Here is a 26,024-nt window from a genome sequence, read left to right as displayed (position 1 = left end):
ACTGGTTTTAACCAGGAAAAAGTCAGAGAATGCGAAGAAACTTCTTGTACATCACCTCAGGCGGTTATGTATTCTGTTTCGTAGTTACTTTTTTTTTTTTTTTCCTGGTATCAATTCCAAAACAAACAAATGGAGCAAGTGAGAGAGAGAGGGGGGGGGGGGGGGAAAAGACATTACTTAAAACAACCCTTTAACATCTTGGGCCGAATTCTCTTCTCCTTTAGGCCTGAAGATGCAGTCTGTCTGTGCCGATATTGGTAGAGAGCACCCCAGATATATGCTGCAATGATTATAAAATGAAACTCTGGTAACTTTTTATTCAGAAGTAGAATTGTAGGACTGTGGCATATATTAGGCACTACACTAAATAACAGGAAAGAGAAATGGGGACTACAGGTACAGACCTCCTGACTTTCTGCTGTTGCACCTTTTTCTTCTCCTGTGTAAACCAGAGTACCAGGCAGCACAGGACCCTGACATCATTTGAGATCCGTAGCCACAGCTCTACTGGAAGGGGTAGTAGTAAGTCTGTTCAAACAGTAACTTGGGTATTTTGTGGTTCAGCAGAAGTGTTTCCCATTGGGCTTACTGGGAGAAACAACACAGCCAAATGCAGCTTCTGGGCTTCTTTGGTTAGCTGACCTGCCCTGGCAATGCTGAAACCTCAGGCCTCCAGTGCTGGCTGCAAATTTTCACTTCACTGAGGCATTTGCAATGCATGATTGTCATACTGCAATGCTTCAATAAACCTTCTTTTTTTGTCTGTGGGTGATCGCATCCACTTTCCCCTCCTACTGTGTGTTATTCTAGTCTTTCAACTAACTTTCGATTCCAAAAGTGTAGGGAGTTTATCATGCCCCACTTTGGAACTGACCATTTGATCTGCTTGAGAGCAAAAGTAGAAGACACTTCTCAGCTTCCCTGCACCGCTGCCCTCTATGTCATCCTGTTTCAAGCTTCTCTATACAGCTCTAAAGTGCTATATAAGGTTCTGAAACGTATCGTGTTGCTTGGCTCGGCGCTTGAGGCAGTAGGGCACACAGTCTTTTTGGCGTGCTCCAGCAGCCAGTGGAAACAAGGGTAAGCCAGCTCATGTACATCTTAGCTTTGGCAAGGATGATCAGAGCCATAGCTCAGCAAGAAATCAGCATTCCCTCTGCAAGTGAAAGGTCAGGAATGCAGAAAGCTCACTGCCTTTTAAAGAAAGTTGAAAGTTTGTCCTCCCTTTTTTCCACAAAGAGGGCAAACAGGAGGATAACCATGCCATTTTCTGGTTTGTGTTTGGCTGAGAATGTGTCATCTAATCCATTTAAGGAAGGATCACGTGTAATATTTTGAAAGGTTGCTGACCTCTGGGTCAAATCCATTCCATTCAGTCCTGCCATTTGCTTGACTCACTACTGGCCAATGATATTTGGTACCCAGCTGACATTCATGTTCTTTCCTGCACCTAAATACTCCAACCACCAGATAAAGATACAGTAGAGACAAAACCTATTAGCGTAGGCATTTTCTCATTAAAACCTGTAGTATTGGACTCTAGGACGGAGAGTGTTCTGATGAGCTCAGGATGCTGTGGTATTTTTTAAGCAGGGGCATCAAACCCAAGCTAAGGAAAGAGCGTGGCGTCAGTAGCAGAAGCACATGTGTGTACATATATATGTATGTGTGTACCTTTTCTATCCAAAAGCACAGGTACAAATGTACTGTTATCAGTCTTGCTGTGAGAGTGGGTGGGGAACTATTCAGAGAAGCTTTTTTGCCGCTGGAAGCCTTTGGTGTCTAGAAATCAAAGCTCTCTGCAGATGTTTGCAAGTCTTGATGAGATCTAAATTGAGAAGATTTCCAACATCCAGATGGAATTTCTGATGAAGACAGATGTGTGATTAACACCCTTGCCAGCTTAGAAGGTAGAGGCTCTGTCAGTGCCATGGAGAGCTTGGCTTCAGTCAGCCTGAGCAAGTGCTTCAAGTGTCACTGTAGACCCCAAAGTGAGGTGGAGGTTCTTCCCCTGCTTGAATCAAGGCCTGCTTCATCTTCATGATTTTATTTTTTAATGACAACCTGGACACTTTCTGTATAGTGCAACCCCTCTTTAAAGCCAGCTTTAGTCATGCACTGTGTTTACAGAGGGAGAGAATAATAAAATGTATTAAATACTAGATAGGATTTTGCTCCATGTCTCTTCAGATAGATACTATTTTAGCAGATGTAGTTAGTTTTTCTTTCCAAAATACGAGTAATGAAATACTTTCCATTAAATTAACATCCAGAATATATATATTTTTTAATCAATGTATTCTGTTTGCAATATAAGAAAAACTGACTAGTAGTGACACAAATTAATTTTCCTTCTTAGTGTAGTACCCAGCCATACTTTTTTTCTGACATTGGAAACAATGAGTCATGGAATCAACAGCACGTGATATGGTCTTTGTAAAAGACATCTCAACTGGCATGGGGTCATATTAATAAGACATTAGCATTAGAAATTTCTTCCCACTCACTTGAACAATTTCTCTCGTATAAACATATGCAAAGTCCTGCCTGTCTTTCTTTTTCTTCCAACCTGTGTTAAACTTCAGTTGTCGCTTGATTTTACGTTCCAAGTAGTTCGGCATCAATTTCATTGAGACCAACAGTAGAGAACTTAAAGGATGTACAGAGGTATTTTTTCTGAAGGGCTCATAAAAGAGGCAGGCTGCTACTACTAGCTTGAGCCAAAATATATGCCATGAAAATTGTTCAAGTTTCTTTGTGAACAGATGTATCTTGGCCCTGGCTTTACAAATGCTGGGATTCCTGTAAGAAGTGTATACTACTTACACTGAATTAGGATTTGTTTCTGCTTCCATTGACTTCAGCGCACGAACATTAATCTCTAACGTTAATCAATGTATTGTCACTGAACCCCCATAACATAGAGAGTTACAACCTCTATTTTGTAGATTAACTGAGTTGCAAAGAGATTTAGATTCCTGTTTAAACATGTGTTGGGGCACCTAAGGATGCAACTAGATGCCAAGTAAGATTTATGAAAGTGCCTTAACTGATTCTGAGTAGAAGTTTAGGACCCAGAGAAGTGAAGGGTATTTATAAATTCAGCGAGGCACTGGAGTATCTATAACAGCTGTGTGCTGACTTCCCTGGTCTCACCTGTGAGCAGAGCTGGAACCGAACCCAGACTCGTACCCCACAGAAGGTAGAACGTGCAGGCACGAGGTGAAAGGTGGGTCCTTGAGGAGCCTGTGGCTTGCATTGGGGTGAGCACTACTCCCTTTTTGCGTTTATTCTCAGCAGCCCCCTTCCTGCCTCAGGTCATTTTTTTTCAGCTGGCACAGCAGAGGGTATGGCACCAGGACCCGTGACCGAGAGGTGTAAGGATGGCAGAGTTTCTACAGTCTGGCTGGGTCTGGGCAGCCAGGAGCACAGTGAGGGCTTCTGAACTGAGCATCTGTGCTGAAGAAAGGGATAGGAGGTACAGCTGTTTCATAACCATACCATTAGAGAGTTAAGCGCACACAGAGGTTTGAAATGTTTGCTTTTTTAGAGTGAGTTAGTTTTAAACAATGCCTGTTTCAGAAATTCCTTGATTTAAAGGACTTTAGTGCTCCATTTGTTCCTGATGCAAAAGACTAGCTTGAGACTGGTTTGCATCCTTACAGCCTGCTGGGAACGAGCTTGCTGTGGAAATGGCTAGGTAGAAATGACATGTAGTAAATTTGTTGAAAAAGGCAGCTTGTGAGTGGCACTGGACTGAAATTTAAGTTAAGTTAGATGAAAATGTTGAGGGAGAAAACACTTCAGCAGCATTGAAATAGCTTCTGATGTTTGAAAGTAGAAAACATTTCCATGTTTGTTTGATGTATTTCACCTCAAAAGGGCCAGCACTTGAAAGGACGAGGTTATACAACTCAAGAAATGTTATATTTTCTTTTGCTCAAATAAAAGTCTTGAGTCAACTCAAATTATTTTCACAGCAAATGAAGCATTTCTATTTGTTTGACCCATATGATTTTTTTCTTTCTTTTTTGTCTTCAGTAGTCACTGCAAAAACGCCTTTTTCCTTATGTCTCCCACCAGAACTAAAAGTTGGAGACTGGAATATTCCACCTCCGTGTGTGCGGGGTGCAGCTGCCTAAAATAAATCTCTTAAGCTTTAAGCATCTTGGGCTCTGCTTCATGGTAAAAGCTTTATTCTTACCCTAGAGTGAGAATTCCCTGATGATGGTATCCTTAAGGAAGCCAATGATCCCAAAGCCCCAGGCCAGAAACTTGACAACAGAATTGTAATGAGGCATTGCTTACATGAACGAGTCACTTATTGTAAGGACTTCATGCATATATGCTCAACATAATGGTGGTTATGAATGTTCGAGAACATTCAAGGAAATCAGTGGATCCGCTATGCACATGAAAGCAGATAAATGAAGCATCATATGTGATATATAAAATATATAAAATATATATATAAAATTATGTCCTACGTACTGGACCCCTCAGATCAGATTTGGCACCAGGGCAGTTGAATCTGACGTGGTTCTGATCGTAACCTTTGCGACTAGATTTGTGCGGGCACGTACATTTGATGAGGATGTGACAAGAGAAAACTGAATGTGAAGTCTGCTAGACAGCCAATAAATTTGGTTTATATCTTTATCTCTTCCTTGCTTGGCAATTATTACAGCAGTTGCTGAACTACTTTCTGCTTGCTGTGAGCGAGGCTACTCAAATGACCTACTGTAAATTCTTGATATTTCCTGTACTTAAGACGTAATCATCTGAGGAACTTGTATATTTAGTGTGGATTAAGACAATTTTTTGAAAGGACCGAGACTGGTCATAACTAGTGGTAGGTTACTTAGTACAATAGAGCTGAAATGTGTTTCTATTGCCACCAAATCACTATGATCTATTTTTAAAATAATGGGGTGGAGTTGTCACTCAGGTCCCTCTTAATTAATTGTTGTAATTCAGTAGGCTGTTAATGATAGCATATCGCTATTAGGTTATAGTCCTTCTAGGTTATGATTTTTTGAACCGTAAAGCAAGAGTTGCACGGTTTTGGAGGCTGATTACAGAGAGAAGTTTATTGTTATTTTTAACACTTAAATCTACTAGGTAAGTTAAAACAGCTGAGCAGGAGATCTGGAATAGAAATGATGTGCAGTTAAACACTGAAAAATCTCTATCTCTTCTATAGAGGAGAGCTATTAAAACTATTGCCTATTGTACATTAGTATTCTGTATTTGTTATCTGAAATGCTACTAGAGGCAGTAGTTTGAGCAGGCTATTACCATTTCTAACTTCATGCTACAGTGTTCTCGCTTGTCTGCACAGTTGACCCAATCCTGTATGTCATCAGGGAGGAGATGTTTGACTTGTGACACTACTAATCCTTTCCTGAAGGCTTTTCGTTCTTCCTGCATGTTGTCCTTTCGTTGCTTTTGTGAGCTGGAACATGCTTGCTCAGCCCAATGATGAATTCATGTGATTACCTATGTGTGTACTGAAGTCCTGTTGACTTTAGCGTTGAAGATCAGTGATTGCTTAAGTTTTGCACTGAATCAGGACCCCCAGGCGTTTTCACATGCACAGCTAACTTGGGAATTGATACACCTTGTAGTTCTTCACAGATGGGAATGATCAGCAGGCTGGGGACACTACCACCACCCGGCTGTCACTGCAAGTGCCTGGCTGGGCACAGGGACAGACCAACTGGGTGCTTATCTACCCCCAGGTAAATCTACAGGCTGCAGCTGGCCTGTCTGCCTTTACATTAATGCAGGTGGGATATGTGACAACAAATCATGATGTTAGACGAAGTTCAGAGTGTGCGGTTGGTTAATCCAATTCTAGAAAGGCTCATTAGCCTGTGTGCAGGTATGAGTTATGCAAAAGCATATGTCCACACCAAGAATCTGCATCCCAGCTTAGGTCTGGGTGTGTACCTCTGCAGAAACCCTGTTTGCAGGAGCTCGAGGTGCAGGGTCCTTTCGTTCTCAGCCAGGTTCTCACACGAGGATATGGACGTTTTTCCATGTGCCTCTCCAAAATGTGTTTGTCTCCTCATTTTTATTTTGCCGATCTAAACACATCTAATGCGTTTTGATAGCGCTGTGTGTTATAGAGAAAGCTGCGCTGCTGTCCAGCCAAAGAGTCCAGGTTGGTCTTGGTGTATGTAGGTATCAGGCCTTCAGAGAGTATGATTGTCCTCAGCTGGAATGACTGACAGTCCCAGGAATTGCATTTGAATTACAAAAAGCCCCTTGGGTCTCTGGTTCATATGGTGTCATAACTCAGTAGACACAGTCCATGTTCCCTGTAGAGGCTCATTCTTGATCCTTTCTGATACAGGTTGCACTCAGGATAGTGTTAGCCTTTTGATAAGAGAGGAGATGTTGCTCTTAGAGCAGTTCCAGTCTGCTGGAGCTCTGTAGCATTGCTTTCCCAGGTTGATGATAAAGGAGCGGACTTTTGCTTTCTCCATCCCTTTAGAAACCATCCATGCTGCTTCCTTAGTGCTTTGATACTCTGCCAGCTGAGGGAGGGAAGAACCATTTATAAATATTTCTGGTAATACAGTAAGTACTCTCACATGTTTTGCTCACTCATTTTCCGTATCCAGAAATCTATCCGACCAGAACGGGTTCGCTCTCTTTTATTAGCAGAAGTATATCCACAACAATTAAAATTGATTAAAAAAAAAAAAGGGGGGAAAAAAAAGAGAAGCAGCAGCAAGCACAACATCATATTGACTGTGTGTATATTCACACTGGCTTGCAATCCATGGCTAATTACCCCTCAGAGATTGTGTGCTATGTACAGTACAGTGATGGAATTATGCACTTTAAAGAGCTTTAGTGAGGCTTTTAGGATGCCAAATTCTTTTTTTTTTTTGTTTTTTCTTCTTTCGTCCCTCCTTTTCATTGCAGTGACTAATGATTTTTAAATGCACATGACCCATCCTCAAAAACAAATTAAGGCATGTCAGTGATATTTTGTTCTCTGGGTCTCACTTTTCTGGATGTGACACAACAGAAGTAGTACACCTATGAAATGAAATCTGGGACATGATCAGGGGATCTCCTGGGATTGCTGACCTTCATTAGTGAGGGGAAAGGCAAGTGGAACTCATTCTGTTTGGCAGCAGGTATATTAGTTGGGATTACTGCAAGGAAAGAGGGCTTGAAAGAGACCGTGGGTTCAAATCCATAGAAAAGCAGGCTTCGTTTGTTTGGCTGGTCATGGATCACCTTGCTTGACCACTAAGAACCAGTGGTGGTGGTTTCTCCATCTTTGTCAGAGCCAGTTGATCTGTTCCGATTTGCAGTTTCACACAAAAAAAAAAAAAAAAAAAAAAAAAAAAACCTGCCTACAAATTTCAGACTAAATTGTTTTGGCAAAGTGATAAGTAAGTAAAAAACAGGGCCTCATCGTAGGAAGTGTCAAGAGATCTTAATTTTAGGCAGAAATACCAGCTCCTCCTAGAGGAAAAGAGCCAGCACGTAAATAGCTCCCAACAGATTCTTAACCCAAGGAGACAAAAGGGTGATGTGCAGAAGTTGCTGCTAATGCCAAATTTAAGCTTTCCAATGGGAATGTGTCATGTACATGAGGTTTGAGTTTGTCTATAAGATGTGACTTGATGTTGAGGCAGGAGTGCTTCTTGATACTCTGTGATATTTTGGAGGTATTAACAGCTCTCCAGGTTCTTTGGAGAACATCTCCAAAGGTACTATGATGGGAGTTGAAAAAAAGGAGGTGAAACACAGCAACTGGGAATGAAGTTGCCTGCCACAGAGGAGTACAGCAGCCCTGTATTTGTTCTTTGACCATCCCTGCAGCTATATTTGCAGATTTTTATCTTTTGTTGATGTCTTTAATGAATGTTTAGTAACAGTGAGTGGTGCTGTGTCCTATTTCACCAGCCTGGACCAGTGGGCTGTTGTATTAAGAGAGGGCTTCCAAGAACAGCTCATGAAGGGACTTTCTAGCTGGGACAGATGGTAGCAGCTCTGAGGTCCCCACAGCTGCCGTCCTCCTGCTCAAGGGTGAATGAAGGTGGGCCTGGGCGTGCTCCCAGGGCTAGGTGTGTATGTAGAAGGTGCACAACCCAGCCCACTTCTCCCATCCCACCTTATTTGTGGTACTGAACCCCAGCAGGAGCAGTGTCACCCCCATCCAACCCAGGCAGCAGAAGCTAGAACAAGGCAAACAAGGGCCTTCCATGATGCTGCTCAGCCTCAACCCCTAAAGAAACAAAGGACACATGCTGCTTTACAGTTAACAAATAGTTCTGCTGTCCATCAGAGAACTGTGTGCACAGCTGCACATGGTGGTTGAACGTCTTCTTGACTCTTCTGGAATAATACTGAGTGGTGTTCAAAGTCACTTGCAGCATCTTCCAGCTTGTTTGGTGACAGTGCATTGTGTGTCCTCCTTAGCAGTCTGAAACATTTCAGCTTGGGGTTCAGCCCTGCAATCCCAAGCTCTTTCTTGTTTGAGCAGTCAATTGGGGGGGGGTGTCTGCTCAGTGCTCTTGGGAACTGTGGTGACAATGTGCTGGATGCTTTTGGTGTTTAAGTGATTGATATGAGAAAATGTATGTGTGTGTGTATGTCCCCTCTATTCTTATCATTGGTTTAATCTAACTCAGGGAAATATTCCTTGCTTGTTAGATATGTAAATTTTTAGGTACCTAATTATCTGTTTTATTTGCCAGCTCCCTCCAACCCCTTTCTTCCATGATCCCACTACCCTCTTTCATTTTCATTCCCTTGAATATGTGTAGATGATGAATAGCAAATCTTCTCAGAGAATTCTTTAGGAATATTTACTGTAGGGTTTTGCTTTTGTTTGCTTTTCTGGTGACTTGGAGATGGCATGGTGAGAAAAGAAACATGTGAGCTAAACCTGTTGGTTTGAACATTGTGTCAGAAAATATCCATAAATTGCAAGTTACTACACAGATGTATAGATTTAATGAGACTGTGTAATGCCATTTATTTATGCTAAAGAATCTGACACATACGGTACTGAAAAAAAGTTAATACTCTAAGAGTTATTTTATATTTTTCCATTGCCATCTGTCACTGCCTACATAATAATGATACAGGTGAAAGCCCTAGCAATGCTTAAAAAAAAAAAATCCCGAATGAATAGTCATTTAAATATCTTGCTGCTTTAATAGCTGGTGTGTTTCAAGTTGAGAAGGAGGCAACAGAGATGCCCACCCCCCCGTTTTTAGTATATTAAATTTTGGGTTTAAACAGATTTAGATTCTTGAAGTGACTTCTGAAAGTGGCAAATTATTCCGAACTGTTCTATCCTTGAAATTTGGAAAAGAGACTAAACCAGATTCTACCATCCTTATACCATCGGTGTCTGATTCTAAGAGTAGCTCTTTCATGTGCATCTTTAGATGTAGGTGAATTTTGTGCTCTGAGTCCTGCCTGAATGTGCTGAGTTCAGTACTGCTGAGGTCACTGAACTGTTGAGTGGGTCTCTTTAGATCCCAGCTCCCCAGATCCTGGCCACCATTGGCCATCTGAAATCAGTTAAAAACAAACAAACAAAAAAAAAGTAAGGGAAATATATCTTTTCCAGCTGTCTCAAGCAAAAATACATGTCTCAAAGCTGCACAAGCAGCACTGTGTGTACAGAACTTGGCATTTACAAAGATTCTTCAAGTTTTCTTTCATCTTTTTGCAGCTGTACTGTGGCTAGGCAAAACTGCTTTCCCTTTTTGCTTTTAATCACGGTGGTGTCCAACACAGCAATGACTGTGAAGTGCATGGAGAGATGTCCCTATGCTCAGATGTTTGCAGTGATCCAGGGCTGCAAAAGGTCCTGTACCTGGGGATCTGCCCATTACTTTGCATTAACCACCTGCCTCCAAGGGTGCAGACAAGGCTTTGACTCAAATAGATGAAACAGGTTTTGTTGTTAATCTCCTTTTTACAATGTGGTGACAAAGACAGAAAACATTTTTGTGACAGGCACTTATCCTATAATTTTCCAGGGGTTGATGAGTCAGGGGAGGTGCCTCCGTCAGAGGAGGATAACATGGCTAGATCAGGTTGCATTAAGATGATTTAGAGTTTATATAATTAAAAATGAATATATTTTTTCCTGAAAGCTGTGAGTGATCCAAAGGTGGAACTTGTAATGAAAGCCTATCACTTACTTAAAATAATGTCTCTATCTAGTAAAAATGCCAGAAAATGAAACAGAGTACCCATTCCAGACCCAGGGAAGTCATTCCACTGGGTTCAAACAAACTTTGTCAGGTGTGTATTCAAATATAGTGCAGATCCCTAATGGAAAGTCCCTTATAAATGAAATAATCATTACTGTTATAATTACTACTCCTTTTGTACTTTGGAAAGCATTTTAGGAAGTTGTGTATTTTTTAAGAAGCAGAGATGACAATGAGTGAGCGATGAGGTTTTGGCCAATTTAAAAGGATGTTGTAAATAATTTTCTTTTTGTTTATAATATATGATCCATATACAGCAGTAGTTTGTCAGCATTTTTCAGTACAAACTTCTAGTTTTGGGTACCACATAGAATTCTCAGCAGCCTCTTAGAAAATCCAATTAGAGGTGAATGTCATGTCATTGCTCAATGAGTATGTTTCTTCTGCTCCTTTATTAGAATTTGAACCAACCTTAAAAATAAAAAGGTGTTCGTGGTCTTAATGTTTTGAAATATAGTGTTTCACTACAAGACTAAAACTGAATTTATTTTTCTTCTTCTCTGCTTTCCAGTGTGCATCTGAAATAACTCTACTGAAGTAAAAAGAGCTGTGGTAGGAGAGGAGACTGACTTACAGTATTTAATGTACGTGTTGCAGACAGTGAGAGACTTGCTTTAGATCAGCAAGGGCTGTGAAAGACCACCCACATCACTGAACCTGGCCTCCTGCAGCTCACAATAACCGTGAAATAAAAGTTTAGGATGAAAGGGGACCCTGGAGAACACCTGCTGTGCACCACAGCCCCCCCCCCCCATCACCTGCCTGTCTGTAACAAGCATAAAGTCATTAAAACAGAGGCAGAAAGTCTTAGTGATTATGAGGTGTGTCAGGAGAGAAAAGGAGACTACAAGGGCTGACCAGGTGTTGCATAGAGGCAGAAAGTTTGCTAGATGATATTTACCCAGAAAAAGCATGTTTCATGCAATAGAAAAAGGAGAGGAAAAGAAAATCCCTATTCCATCTCACCTCATCAAAGCAGCCAAAAAAGTAGCAGAGTGAATAGACATATAGCCAACAATTGTTCCTAATTTGACCTTAGGGAAAAATTCATGAGTTCAAGCCTAATAACTGGCTTAGCTTGAGCATCAGTAGAGGGGGCGGCAGCGAGGAGGAGCCGAGTGCTGCAGTGTTCCACTTGTCTTTCGCAGGGGCTGGGTTCTGACATCGCAAATGGGTAACGGAGCATGGGGGTGAGGAAAGCTCTTCCTTGCACCTATGGGGAAGCAGCAGAAACCTTGTGTTACGTTAAGCACGATACTTGTTGCACCATAATTACTTTGTAAGTAGAGGCAAAAAAGGAGGGGGAGGATGGGTCATGAGGAGTACTTTTCGTACCCTGGGTTATGAATACATGACTCTCATTTGTGCAAGTACAAGTTGCATAGATGTATTTGTGGGTGTAATTTGGCCTGAGGTCCTTCTGGAGAGGACGCTTGCAACACTGAGCAATCATATATATTCAATTAGGAGTTCTTACTCCTGCCAGATGGAGGTATGCAACATGGGTGACTTGTGGTGAGCAAACACTCATACCTCAAGGCTGGGCATGTGGGGCAAATTCTGGTCTAGATACTGCCATCCTTACTTATACCAAGGTACTTCTTACTCGACCTCTCAGGCTTTGCGCTTCAGCAGGGTTCTCACTGGATGCAATTCAAAAATAATTTAAACCGTCAGAATTTGGTCCTGTGATAAAAAATTTCAGGTCTTCATGCTGCACTTGCAGGGGTGTTGTGTGCTTAAATCTGAGCCCTTCCAGCTGTAACTGTGGTCTTTTCAGTTTAATATTTGTATAAGCTTGTATAGACATTTGAGGATAAAAGTTGTTCCACAGGTTTCACTGCTGCAGTCCTCGTTCTTTGGCTCTGACCATGGACAGCTGGGTTGGGAGAAGCTGCCTGGTGTTTTAAAACCATTGCTGCTGAAAGCATGCAGTGGCATCCACATCAGCCAAAGCTGGTTCTTGGGGTAGCCCAGTCCACCTGGTCAGCGGCCTGATCCACTGGAAAACAGTTGATTTTTCTCAGGAAGGTTAGTTTTCAGACAGATTGGTTTACCACCCTGTTCCATTAGCACTGGTGCCAGTATAAAAGACGGAAAGGGTGGGGAATGAGAGGATGGCAACCATGGTTTGTGCTAGCTAAAACCTGACTGAAGCTTGGCTTAGCTATGCAACCACATCCTAATTTAAACTAAACTTGGGTTTAACAGATCTGTTAGTCTACACTTACTGCACACACCACCTCCAGAAGATACGAAATAAATATTCTGTTGCATTTAGTAAGAGTTTAAATTGACTTCAGCGGTAGCAGGCTTAAACTGAGATTCTTCAAGTGAAAACTAAAAATTTCTAAGGGTGCCTAAATAAGCTGATCATTTCTCACTGAATTTCTGGTGTATTAACTACCTCCATGTGGGTTTCAAGCATCTCATTTGCAGCATACAGAAAAGCACTGGGCACAAGGCTTCTAAGTGTTTCCTTTCCCCCCCTCTTTTTTTTATTAGCTTTTAAATATTTGATGTAACTGTTATGAATGGACATAACCCTGCTGAGGTCACTGTCACAACATGGTGTCACCATCTAAGATTCTCACCTACCCAGTGGCCAAAAGCTAAATCTTTGGCAGCTTGTGATAAACAAATTTGACACCCAGCATTGGGGATGTCCATGTGTAATGTAAGAGGCCCCGCTTAGGCTTTTGTCGCGTGACTCAAGAAAGGAGTTGGGTAATTCCCCTTTCTTTGCAGGTGACGTTCACCCTCATTTGTTCCATCCAGATACAACTTCACTTCTATCTAAACCTCCAGAAAGCCTCAGTCTACTGTAAAGCAGAACTGACTCCCTTGAAACACACCTTTCTAACCCCCAACTGAAACATTTTCCATTACAGTGTTGTTAAAGCAGTGTTACCCACAGGTGTCATTTAAAAACATTTTCCTTTCTCCTGGAGATCACGGTGATCTACCCCAAAGCAGCAGATGCACTGGCGATGCCTTTGAGCAGACCTGACTCTCCTTATTCTTCAGCATCCCACCTACACAGCTTTGGAGCGATACCTGCTTTGCACTAGCGCAACACGAGGAGAAGGGGAGGCCTGTTTGTTTCTCGGGAGCTAAATATAATTTCCAGCTAATTTGTTTTTTAATGTCAATGTGTTTGCCAAGTGCTTTGTGGCTACGAGGGGACAACAGATCAGATTCCTTACCCGGTTCTGCCACTGCTCGGCTGGCATTCATACCCTTTGTGTGTGTGCCCTTTTAAAAAGCGAAGATTTGTCGTCGGTGTTCACTTGTTTACACGTTTAATAGCTCACAATTATGCTGAAATGGACTTGAAAAGCCTCATTAATTAAGAGCCAAATTCTCCCAGCAGCAAGAAACTCAAAGATGAAGTTTTCTTTTCACTAAGACCCCTTTATACTATTCCAGGAAGAAAGTATGTTTAAACATGCATTAAAGTCTCACTACACTTCTGGAGTGGTGTAAACACCCTCTTTAAGGACCCTTTTTGCTACCAGAGTGCTCTTAGACTGAACAAGAGTTGAGGCTCATTGTTTCGAGCTTCTGGCATTCCTTACCTTGAATTTTCAAAATCCAACAAGGTGGAAGAGTTTTCCTTCCTGCCTCCTGCTGCCCCCCATCCTTAACTTTCATTTTACAAAATGCTTGTTGGTTTGCCACCCCAGCTCTTAAAATTGAATGTATTCTACTCACCATTACTGAGTGCTTTTAATAGTATAGAAACAGGGCATTTAATAGTATAGAAATACGCCACATCTGAGTTTTGCAACATGCAAGAACTAGGCACCAAGGTTCAAAACATGCAAGAAGCTGGGTCATTTTCTATTTGTCTTTAGCTGCCAATTAGCAATGTCATTAATCCAGTGCCTAGGAGAAGTTCATGATTAAAATAGATGGTGTCACTGACCATTGACAAGATGATATGCAGAAGGTTGTGCTGTAACTGCCTGTCACTGTGCTGTGGTAGTTAAATCTTGGTCTCATTTTCCAGAAGAAAGAATCAATTTATTAATTTCTTCATGTTCTAGGGTAAAGACGTGCATTATCCAGGCTTTGAATATTGCATTATGTTGTATTCTGGACAGGGAATCTGCAGCAGACCCTGGGAGAGTGAATGCACCACCTGTCCCTTCTCTCAGATGAGTTTGGTTAAAGAACACGTTGTGTCCATGTTAGCTCTAAATGTCCTTCTCTGGGTTCGCCCACAGAGCCACCCCAAGGCTCTTTGGGGGCGGCAGATTTAAATTTTGCCTCCTCAAGGGTGAGTATCTGAAGCTGGGCCAGAGCTTTATTTCCTGATGGCAAGAGAGGAGGAATGGGGCCAGAGGCAGGGGAGGGTTTGAGGGATCAGGTTTGCTTTTTCTGCTGCTCCGGAGGCAGCAGGAAGAGGCTGGTGGTGCATGGCTGCTGCCAGGAAAGGCTGACCTCCAGCTGGAGACCACAAACCCTTGGTGACAGTGGCCAGCCTGGTTTTCCAAGGCCACGGATAAAATAAGCAATGACCTAGGACAGCAGACAGTGGAAGAGACGGAGAAGCAGCGTCCTGATGCTCACTCCCTGATGTGTTGGACAGAAGGATTTTTGTTCTGTAGTGGGAATTGCACTCTAGCTTGCTTGCTTAAGAAAAAGATGACCAGTGCTTTAATTTACATCCCACCTGGGGATCAGATCTCTCAACAAGACAGGAGTTTTGTTTTGTTTCGTGTTTTCCACCCCCCCCGCCCCTGCCCGGATCTCAACTTTTGAGGGAAACAAATTTCCATGACAGAGCATGAAATACTAGGGATATATTTCGTAGGTGGATCTTCCAACTTCTGGTTTGAAACTATGTTAATTTGAGGGTGAAGGAAATATTTTGGTACTGAAAACTTGCCAAAATGCTGTTTAACAGGGGATTGCAGTTTAATTAGCACTTAGAAGACATTAACAATAATTGTATTTAATTTGGACACTCAGGATAAAGTGTGATTCAGGATCAGCTGGTTGGTGCTCTAAAAAAAAAAGAAATGTTGCTGCGTGGTCTGGTGAATATGTGCCATTAGCTCTGTGTTCATAAGTAGAAGCTTTTGTGGCTGCTCGACTCTTCCTCCCCCCTTTCTGCCCCCCCCGAAGTGTTGTGCTGGCCTGGGAAGAAGTGGAAGGAACTTGTATTAACTGGATGGAAATGGTTCGACTTCAAGTTCATGCTTTTGCAACAAGCTGAATTACAGTTTATCCCTATCTCTTTTGCTGTGATTTTTAGGAAAAATGCCAACAACTTTAAAAAAAAAAAAATCCATTTACTTATTTTATGCTTTGCTTTGCCAAGGAATGAGAAAGCTTGCCACTTTTAGCAAGCCTGTGAGCTAGAAAGGCAAGGAAACCCGGGGTGAAATTTGACATGGAGACTTGTGTATGATGCAGGATAGCCGTACACATCCCTTGAATATTTCTGTTTTCTTTGCAGCAGAGTTCATTGTGCACTCTGAGTTCATGGCTGTAGGTGGAAACAAAGACAGTGCCACAAAATGTAGTTTCAAAGTCTGGCTGAGAACAGAGGAGACAAACTATGTGCAATTTACGCACCTGTTTGTATGCAAGCTACCACACAAGCCTAATATATACACCAGTATGATGTAAGGCAGTGGAGATGACCTGATTAGCAAAGCCCTTGCAATGAGCTGAGGAGATCCCTGCTGCACCAGTGCTCCCCTCCTTGGAGACCTGCGACTAGTCCCAGCTGAAGGAAACCTTCCCGCAGCAACAAGAGCTAGCAGAGGGTTTCTGCAAATGGCAACGAGCGTGCTTTGTGTGTGCGTGAAGGTGAGGGAAGTAAAAAACAGCCTGCGCAGCTTCACAGAATAGCTGGCATATTATGAAAGATGCAACATGAATTACTTGGGCTGTGCAAGCCATGTTTGCAAGAGTTGTGGAGTGCTGTATGTTTGGGGGGACTGCATTTCAGCAAAAGGCTTGCTCCGTTTTGTTGTGCTGTTTATCTGCTTGGATGAAAGCCGTCATTCAGCAGAAAGAAACGCTAGGGCAAGATAAAGTAAGTGATCTTCCAGTTTGTAAGCTCTTGCAGCCTTGCTTTTGTATGTGCTGAGCAGGCAGAGGTCCACAGACTTGAATGGGAACTTGTGGTGCTCGGCACTTATTACAGTCAAGTGTTTATTATTCCATGTCGGAGAAATAGAGACAAAAACTTATGTACGTAAGAAGACACGTAAGATACAAGGCTTTCTATCTTTTTTGTGAGTATGTATAAATATACACAATTGGTACCAGGGTTTTATGGTTATTTTGTGCATTACTGTGCATGGAGGGCGTGTGGGCTTGTGGCAGAAACACAGGGTTTTAGGTGAGGAGCTCAGGGCACCATTTTGGCTCTGCCCTAGCTACTTGTGTGGCCAGATGCATTAAATCCTGCTCCTGAAGGCAGTGAACCATTTATTTGGGCTTCATTCTCAGGCTTGCTGAATACCCCCAAAGGCTGCTATTATTAGAGGGAACTGCCGTTCCGTAGCTCTGGAAGTGGGCTCTCCATAAATCACTAATGCATGCTTTCCATGGGGAGGTGGAACTAGGGCCTCAGCTTTCTCTCCCTGACAGCCTGTGGAGCTGGTGGTGCTCCCGTTCTCCCAGCCCCTCCACATAGGGTGCGTCCTCCTGGTCTGAGGCTGGTGATGGCAGTGCCACTCACCAGACCTTGGGCTTCCCATCACTTGCCATGGTGTGGCAGGGCCCCCATGCTCGCCACGCAAACAGCCTCCTGCTGTTCCGGCCTTTCCTCCTCCCCTTGTTGAGGTGGTGGCGGCTTCACAGAAGAAGCTATTGAGAAAAACTTATCTTGTCTTTGGGGGGTGATCTGCAATTACATAAAGTTCAGGGTGTCTTTTTCATGGCTAGGTTTGCAAGAGGCTGTTTTTAACCACAGATTTCCCTGTGCGTGCTGGTGGTAGCAGGGTTAACACTACAGAGCAGAGACCTGTCTCTTGGGGACTGTGCTGGCTGTAGGTGGGATGGCCATCCTGCACCAGCACAGCCATGCGCTGCCGAAAGACACTGCCATTGTTTATTTATTTAAACAATAAATGCATCTCTGTGGCAACGAAAATATGAATTCCATTCTATAAATGAAGCACTCGAGTATTTTCTAGTTACAGACTGTTTTGATGATGGTGCCAGCACTGATACTAGTCTGCTGTGATCTGATCTGGCTGTGTCCTTGCTCTGAATGGGCTTTGCCGTAATAGTACTTTCATTCCTTAGCTCCTGTTAGTGTCTTGATGAATAGTGGAAGATGTGTTTCAACAATTTTATGATTAAAAAACAACATCTTACCGTTGTTTGGTCTCTGGTGCCTTTACCCTGCTCATTATGCTTTGCCTAGGAGTAGCAGCAGTGATTTAGAGTTACAGCATCAACATCAGTCTCTGAACCTTGTATGTTCTTTAACTGTAAATTCTGGGGAGGAGAAGGGAGGATGAAGGTACAAGTCTGAGTAGTAGGGTTTGTTCTGGCATTTCCAGGCTGGCTGTTTGAAACTCTAATGCCTCACAGCTCTTACATACATTTTCTCCTAACTCTCATTTGGTTACCAGACGGGTCCCCTTGGGCAGCTGCTCTGGATCCCGCCTGGTCAGGGTTCGGAGACTCTGGCCAGGCCCAGGGCGCACATTTGCACTCTGGGTTGGCTACTGTCACCAGCATTTGTGCTAATGGCCTTAGTACAGAGGTCAAAGACTGCTTAGATATGAAGGGTGAGTTGCCTCCTTTTTAAACCCCTCAACAGGATCAGGGGTTAGGGAAGCAGGCATGTGGGCTTACCCTTGGGCTGGCGCTATGGATGCAGAGCGTGGCTCTGGGACCGATCTGTCAACAGTTTCAACCAATGAAGGAGGAGCTGTTGAAATGGGGGTGTGTGGTGATTAAAACACCCCTGCACCAAAACCCCATGTGAAAAAGACTGATGCATTTATTTTCTTTAAAGATTTGCTGATCTCACCAGCTTTGATAGTTATTGAAGATTTATCCTCTGACCTGAGGATCACAGAAATCAGCGACGAACCCATCAGTATAATCATGCAGACATGAAAGATCTTCAACTATGCTTATTTCACTTGCAAATATAAATAAACCAGCAGCCTATGCTGTGCTTCATATGTGTTTGCCTGGATGATGTCCCGTTTACGTGAATCAGAAGATGGGAGCAAAAAAAGCACTGGAGGCTCATTCAGAGATTAGTCTCCCCTCTGTCAGGAAACCTGCCCATGCAAGCAGGGTGATTTGGAGATTACTGACACAGCCCACAAGCCTGGCTTCGCTTGGTCCCTGCCTTTTGAACAGTCCTGCTTGAGAAGGGTGCTTGTTTCTGTGAGCTGTGGTGGTGCCATGTGCTGTCTTTAGAAACCCTGGTTTTGTTGCACTCTGTAGGAGAGACCTGGAAGAATCTGCTGTACCTACGTCCTTTGCTCTTGTGACCAGGGCTCCTTGAATGGAAGGGAGCTACTGTGTTTCAAGCTGAGAAGCAGGAGGTCCATTCTTAAGCCTGCTGCATCTCTGCAACTTTTGGTAGATTTCTGAATCACGCCATGCCTTAGTTTTGAATCTGTAAATTAGGGATAGAAATTAGTAATTAAAAATAAAATCAAAACCACACAAACCAAGGCCTTGAAGAAATATGCAGTTGTAACTTGTGGTGCCATCACCACCATGAGGTCCTTGTGTTGGCTGAGCTTCAAGGCTATGCTTTTTTTTTTATAGTAGTAGAAATTTATCAATATTGGCAATTGGGAATGTAGAAAGTACAAAATTTTTAATTACTTTTTCCTTTTTTTTTTTTTTTAATTTCAGCAAATTCAGTAAAGCTAGAAATGCAAAGTGATGAGGAGTGTGACAGGAAGCCCCTGAGTCAGGAAGATGAGATCAGGGCTCATGATGAAGGAAGCAGCCTGGAAGAGCCCCTCACTGAGAGTAACGAGATGGCGGATAACAGAAAGATCCAGGAGTTAACGAGCGAGGGAGGAATCCGGCTTCCGAATGGTAAACTGAAATGTGACGTCTGTGGCATGGTTTGCATTGGGCCCAATGTGCTAATGGTACATAAAAGGAGCCACACTGGTAAGCAGCTGAAAGAAATTCTCATGACTGCCTGTGGCGTCTGATGTTGATGTTACATGACAACTCTTCTCTCTTCCCTTTTCATTCATGGGGTAACGAGGCTGGGGAGGGGTAAGACAGGCTTCGTTGGTTTGTTTCTCTTCCTTCTCCACAAATTCTGGTGATACTGTTCTTCTGGCAAGCATGGTGCTTCCTTGACATTGATTTCCAGCCTTCGGTTCTGAAAAACAGCACAAAAGTCTGGAAATCGCCTTTTTCACTATTCTTGACTAGGGGCAAGATGGTATGGTGATGGTCATTCTCTGGCATGTGGGGGTGTGTTTGTGTGTGTTCATGTGTGAGTACATGTGCAAGACTTTTGAGCCTTTAAGGTGAGTCTTAGATGGTCTTCCTATGGAGGTGTTCACAGGTGGACAACACCAGCAGTTTCCTGGGGATCTCACACCTGCTTTGTATGTGGCTGGGCATGATGCTGGTAGCCTGGCAAACTTGGGATTAGCAAACCCTACAGGGGACATTCATTACCTAGTGATCCTGATGCTAAAAATACAGATGGTGCCAGAAGACAGTGCTCTTTGGTCTTGGAGAGTTCTACCTGGCAGTGCCGTTGATTCAAAAAAGCACTTAAGCTTGTACGTTTATGAGATTTAAGCATGTGTAAATCATCTGAAGTGCTACAATACATGCTTAAGATACACACTTAAATTTTGTCGCAGTTAAGCACAGATTTCTGTGTTGGGCCCTCAGTGGTTTGTTCTTCATATTTTTTGGACAAAATGAAAGATATTTTGGTTTCTGTATTTCTCTGCTATTATTTAATGGGGAGAGAGACTCACAGTGACTGAGTTATCTGCTAGGATATAAAAAGAAAAGTGGGATTTTAAGGTAGCGCAAGAAAGACTTTGTGTTATCCCTTTGCAAACCTTGTAGTTTGCAGTCAAGTAGTGTGCTCTTCATGGGAAAGAAATCAATAGATTTTCTGTACAAAGCAATAATAAATATATATTACATAGTTAATGCCCTGTATATAAGTTATATTGATAATAACTTAATATAAATGTATAATGCAAGGCATTGCAATTTCATTTATGATGCAGTCATGATTTTAGACAGCAATTAGGACAGATGAAAAGCATTAGCTGGAGAACCAAAATCTTGATTAACAGTTTGACATGCTGTTACTAGAAAAGGGAATAAAGAATGTAACAGACTGAATCCCCAGATTTCAACCTCCCTAAAAGTTTTTGTTGGCGCTTACATGTATCTGAGCCATATGTATTGTAGGTGCATTGGAGTCCACATATTTGAACTTGAGCAGCTAAATTAGACCTGCTAAGTTTAGATTTAGGTACTTAATTAAATGGTCTGCATTTTTTGAGATATTGAATAGCTAGTGCATCTTTTAAATACAGACCAGCTGCCTTTTTCATGTTACAGAAGACATGCAGATTCAAAGCCAACGGAACAAAATCTCCTGTGCGTGCAGGCAAGGCGGCCATGTGCGGTGCATGGGTAGGAATTGTGTAACTGGTGGCTTCTGCCTTCGGGCTACTGCTGGTTCCTGTAGAACTCTGACTCTCTTCCCATCTGAGCAGAGGAGCTGTGATGCATTGCTCTTTACAGATGATTTCAAGCAAATGGAAATGGCATTCCTTTTCATGTGCAGCTCAGCGCTCTGCTCTCACTAAACCAGTTGGCAAATTTTGCGTGGGATTTTTTTCCCCCCCTCCGCTTTGTTTGTTTGTTTTTTAATACATGCTGCTACTTCACTGTCCACAACAGAAGGAGAAGTTTGCTTGGATTTGCACATCCTTGATTTTAAGGAGTATTTTTAACATACTGGTATCTTTCTTTTCAAGTGCAGTATTTTAAAATCTCTTGCCACTTCCTCGGCAGCCGGGCGCGATGGGCTGGCCCCAGCTCTGGAATGAGCCCGGACCTGTGGGTAGTCTGGTTTTGCAGCCCAAGGGAGAATGGTCGAGGGAAGGGAGGTTGTCCCTGGTGAGTGGAAACGGATGATATTCTTTATCAGCTAATGCAACTGGCATGTAAATCCTTACCTCTTAAAGCCAATTTAAGTATCTCTTGGGAGCTGAATCCTGCCTTACTCTCCTCTTTATCTGTACACAACCAAAGCATGCTCTGGCCAGTTGTTTGCATTGGCAAAAACTAAAGTCCTTTTCCCTTCCCCAAAATCCTGACAGCATTCTCTGTAAATCACAGGAAATTCTGAAGTCCATGGTAGAGGCTGTAATTTGCATGTATGCTGGGGACCAAGGCTTTGCGAGAAGTTGTGCCATATGACTTTGGCAGTGTGCACACATAAAGGGGCATGGTTTTCTCCAGCCATTACTCATGTGTTTCTAAGGAGCAGTTGTTTCCCCTGCCACGTTTTGCTGGTTCAGTCAAACAGATAAAGGGATGGGGAAAATAATCTGTGCCATGGCTGAGGCCAGAGTAGATAAGCTCAGTGTCCCATCTTTCATCCTCATTTGCTGGAGCATCCATTCCCTCTGATGTCTGCAGTCACCCCTTCCCATGACACATTGAGCTGGAGGTTTCCCATTCATCCTTTGGATCCACACAAGCACTGCCTCATGCACGTGGTGCCAGCCGTGCTCAGATACACGGCACCTCTGTCGTGGAACCCATGGTCCTGCTCATGCGATGCCAATGAACACAACATTTCTCTGAAACACTGATAATTTGAGGGAAGCATCTCTGTAATCTGTATGGGCATCAAGGAGAAGGCCTTTCTATTTATTTGTCATTACTGACAGTAAATAAATAAAACATTCAATGTGGGAATTAAGTGTGATGCACTCCCTGCTTTTGCGAGCAGGTTAACCCTCACACTCTCCCTCACATGCCACGTCCTCGTGTCAGAAAAGTAGCATGTGTCAGGTTTGATTTATTTTCCTCCTCTCCCATACTATCTTCTCTTGGTCCAAATTTCATATTCCACAGCACATGCCCTGAGTTGCAGCATCTTCATCAGAGTTTTTTGTAACTGCAGGAGATGACTGGTTGCAGAATGTTGGCACTGGATACTCCAGGGGCTTGTGCTTGGGGATGTTGAGGGAAGGGGAGAAGGGGAAGGTAAGGTCAATAATCCAACGTGTTTGAGGTAATGAAAAGCAACTCCAGAGATTTCTCACCTCTTTAGGCTTTCTGTGAGTGGGCCTGAATTAAAATTTCCTTGCTTCTCATTTTTGGCAAAGCAGAAATCATTTGCTGACACAGCCGTGCTACTGCCGCTGTGATCTGCGAGGTCCATGCGTTGTTCTCCCATGTGCTGTGAACTGTGATTTTTCTCCACCCTAATGTCTGGTCCGTTATCTAGTCCACTGCTGGATTCTGAAACACTTTTTAAGGGAGGGCTAGGATCATGCTGCTTGTTTTAAGAATGCCCAGAGGTTAAATGCTTTCTCTGTCAATGCAGTGGAGGTCCCTGCATACAAGGCATAAGGCAGCAGAGACAGCAGTCTTGCCCCGCTTTCACTTTGGGCTGCTAACAGGTTACTTATAGGCTTTTTGGGGTTGCTAACTGCAGGAGGGTCTCAGATCTTTGCTTGCACTCTACATGCATTTTAGTATCATAAAGTCAGTGAAATGAGATACATTATGTGCTTAGGAGGGAAATCTTCACGTTCTGCCTTAGCAGCATCCATAGCATTATAACTGAACAGACACAACACCGGAACTCTGAATGCTATTTAATTTTTTTTTTCATGCAGAGTTCAAGTTTTTGAGAAACAATTAATAAATTGGGAAAAACCCAACCATGCTGTTCAGTGTAAAAGACTGTTATGTCTAAAGAGCTAACCAGGAACAAATTTAAACAAATGGTCACAGTAACACATTACAATTAACTCTGTTGGGCTGTCTGTCTTATTATTCTAGTTGAAAGGTTTTATTCGGTTTAACTTGTAATTCGTAACCTAGTGCGGGCTCCTACCTCGTGCAATATGAATCAGTTTGGCACTGAATCAAAAACTGTAGGGCCAAATTTCTACAAGTGGTGTTTTCTACTTAAATTCCTAAATCTAACTTTTCCAAAAGTCTCATTTTCTACTTAAGCATAAGGAAGGAGAGCTTAGATTCTTTGAAATCGCTCTCTACAGAAGGATGTTTTACTTGCAGTACTCAGTAACGAAACTCTTCTGATATTTTTACCAGTTCACTTGAAGGATTTTTCTCTCCTAAGAATACACTTATAAATCTGCATACAGAGGACTCTTGGAAATCACCCAGGATTTCCCAGGAATTTTCATGAGAGATTTGTCACTACTGTTTTACAATAAAGTATCCTATCGGCAAGTAGGTTTTCACAACAAAAAACTAGTGAAATCACCAATTTCAAATGATGTGCAGCCTGTTGAGTGAATCTGATAGAACAGTAAGTAGGTACGTGGACTAGATAGTCCTCGGGATAACAAATACAGAAATAGAGCAAAGTTGTCTGCTCTGTATCTCGCCTGGGTGGAGGCAGGTTGCAGCTCACTGCCTGTTGGTGTGTTGGTAGCACAGCTGATATTTCATCTGTGCTCCTGGGACAGAGCAGAATCAGAGCAGTTGTAGCATCTGATGAATCGGGAGAAAGGTTTCATTTTAACTGAATATTAAGAAAAAGCCTGCTACAGAAAGGTGAAAATCAATATTATTAGTATGAACAAATACTTTCTGATGGCAGCATGGGCACAGTAATTTTGCATTAAAAGGTTAATTAAAAAAAAAAATCCTGTTTGAGAAGTACCTAAGCTCTCCCTTGCATTTCGAAAGTATGAGCCAAACAAAAAAAGCCGAGATCTTAGATAGACATTTAGCCAGGACAGATGTTAAATGTAGTCTGTCTGGACCCAGTTCTTATATGTAGAAGGACTCTATCCTGGCTTTCCTTGTTATTTTGAAGAGACTTTAAAACCAGTGTTTCAAAAAAAAAAAAAAAAAGGAATTAAAACATTCACAGGATGGGACTGGAGCACTGCTGTGGAAATAACCAGGCCTTGTTGTTAACGAGAACTAGTGCACTATTTTGTGAGATGCCCCATTCGCTTTTAAAGGAACAGAAGTTGCCAACCAAGGGTTATGAAAATCTAAGTCTCCTTGGTTGCAAGTTCTGCAGGCTCTTTGTCCTCAGTTAAATTTCTGGTTTGGTACAGAAAATATCACTGATGTATTTTGCACTGGTATGAGATTCGAAGAAGGATAACTCATATTGAAACTTCTGCACAGCACTTCCGTGCTGAGGCGGTAAAGGAGAGTTATTGCATGGGGAAGCTTCCAATTAAGCAGAAAAAGGAGTTGGTTTGCTTTCTGAAAGAACGTTTAACATATACATGGTAAAATATGAAAGCTATTAGTAGGAAGTTAATCAGTTCAGATGCCTGGTTTCAGGTTGTATCAGCTAGACAGTGTTGGTAGCTTGCGCTATGAAGTCTCCAGCCAGCTGCCATATATTAAAGATACTTATATCTTGTTAATAACCCTGACTCCATTGGTCAACTTCACCTTTCATCTCAGTATTTGTTTACACAACAGCAAGATAACTTGTGTACTTTAGATACTGGTCTAGCTAAAGAGCAGTAATATTTCATTATCATTTTTCCTGGAAGAGACATAGCTGTAATGGATAGGTGTTAAATAGTGAACTGTGAAGTCTCAGCAGTATTTTAATGTAATTTAGAGGTCAATATTTGAAATCGTACCTTTTAATTAACACTTTATTTAACTGTAAAATGCTAAACCCCGATAGATTTATTTATTAATTTAATTCTTGAGGCTGTTCCCTGGCACAAGGCTGTCTTAGTAAGCCTTTAGGAAAGATGATACTCTGCAGCTCCAGCTTCCCTGCCTTGTCCATTCCTGAAGTAACTTTAGATAATTATCTTCCCTGTGCTGGCGAACAAGGCTTTTTAAGCATTCTTGGTTTTGTCTGGCTTTAAATTTTAAATCTGGAGTTTAAAAGAACTATCTTGTTTGATTAGCTGTTCCTCCCCTCTCAGAAACTTTTTTTGTGTGTCACTAAGTTTGAGGTTTTTCTGCCCCGGTTTAGTTCTAAAATAGAGAAAAGGTTTGTTACTTAAACTAGACTAAGAATATTTTGCAGTCATTTAGTTGCCAGTGTTGAAAAGCAAAATGCTTGCTCAGTCATCCATCAGTACATGCTCTTCTTATGAAAAGTTCTTATTTTAATAAATCAGTATGAGTTTATGGAGTCAAACAGTAAATACATAGGTAGTTGTAATTGTGAAATACACACTGTGCTGCTTATTGTCAGTAGCCCCATGTAGAAATGTTCCACTTGTTTAATAGGTCTGTAGTTTCTGGTCTGCCTGTGCTGCCATCACCCCCAAAGACAGGAAAACGTTTTAGGCACAGTCAGGGCCTGCCATGTAGAGAAGAAATTTATTTAGATAAAGACATTTTTGTGAGTGTATCTTTAGTTTGAAGGGTGATTAGTTTTAGCCCGTGAATAGAAACTTTTACTTTTCACGGAAGCGTAACGGAAGTGAATAAGGATGTCAAGGTTGTTATTCTGTTATTAGGAAATAATACTGGGAACTGTTTGCAAACCTACTAAGAAAAGACAGAGAGATAAATAATTGGAAAACTGTCTTAAGGCACTGAAGTGGTAAA

General features: G+C 42.2%; 1 protein-coding gene across 7 annotated transcripts in view; it reads left to right on the top strand.

Annotated features, from left to right (window-relative positions):
- Window positions 1-26,024, top strand: part of IKZF2 (IKAROS family zinc finger 2) — a 117,089-nt gene that overhangs the window by 42,657 nt on the left and 48,408 nt on the right. For 4 of the 7 annotated variants that reach the window (XM_065841009.2, XM_071811274.1, XM_071811276.1 and 1 more), the window contains one exon: window positions 19,119-19,385. The exons of 1 other annotated variant lie outside the window; for it this stretch is intronic. In XM_065841009.2, the coding sequence (XP_065697081.1) occupies window positions 19,119-19,385 (267 nt within the window). The remainder of the gene's footprint in view (window positions 1-19,118; window positions 19,386-26,024) is intronic. 2 more of the 7 variants (XM_071811278.1, XM_071811277.1) reach the window with 1 other exon arrangement.

The sequence above is a fragment of the Patagioenas fasciata genome, chromosome 7 (genome assembly GCF_037038585.1).
Source record: "Patagioenas fasciata isolate bPatFas1 chromosome 7, bPatFas1.hap1, whole genome shotgun sequence".
NCBI lineage: Eukaryota > Metazoa > Chordata > Aves > Columbiformes > Columbidae > Patagioenas > Patagioenas fasciata.
This window is presented reverse-complemented; position numbering and strand designations above follow the sequence as displayed.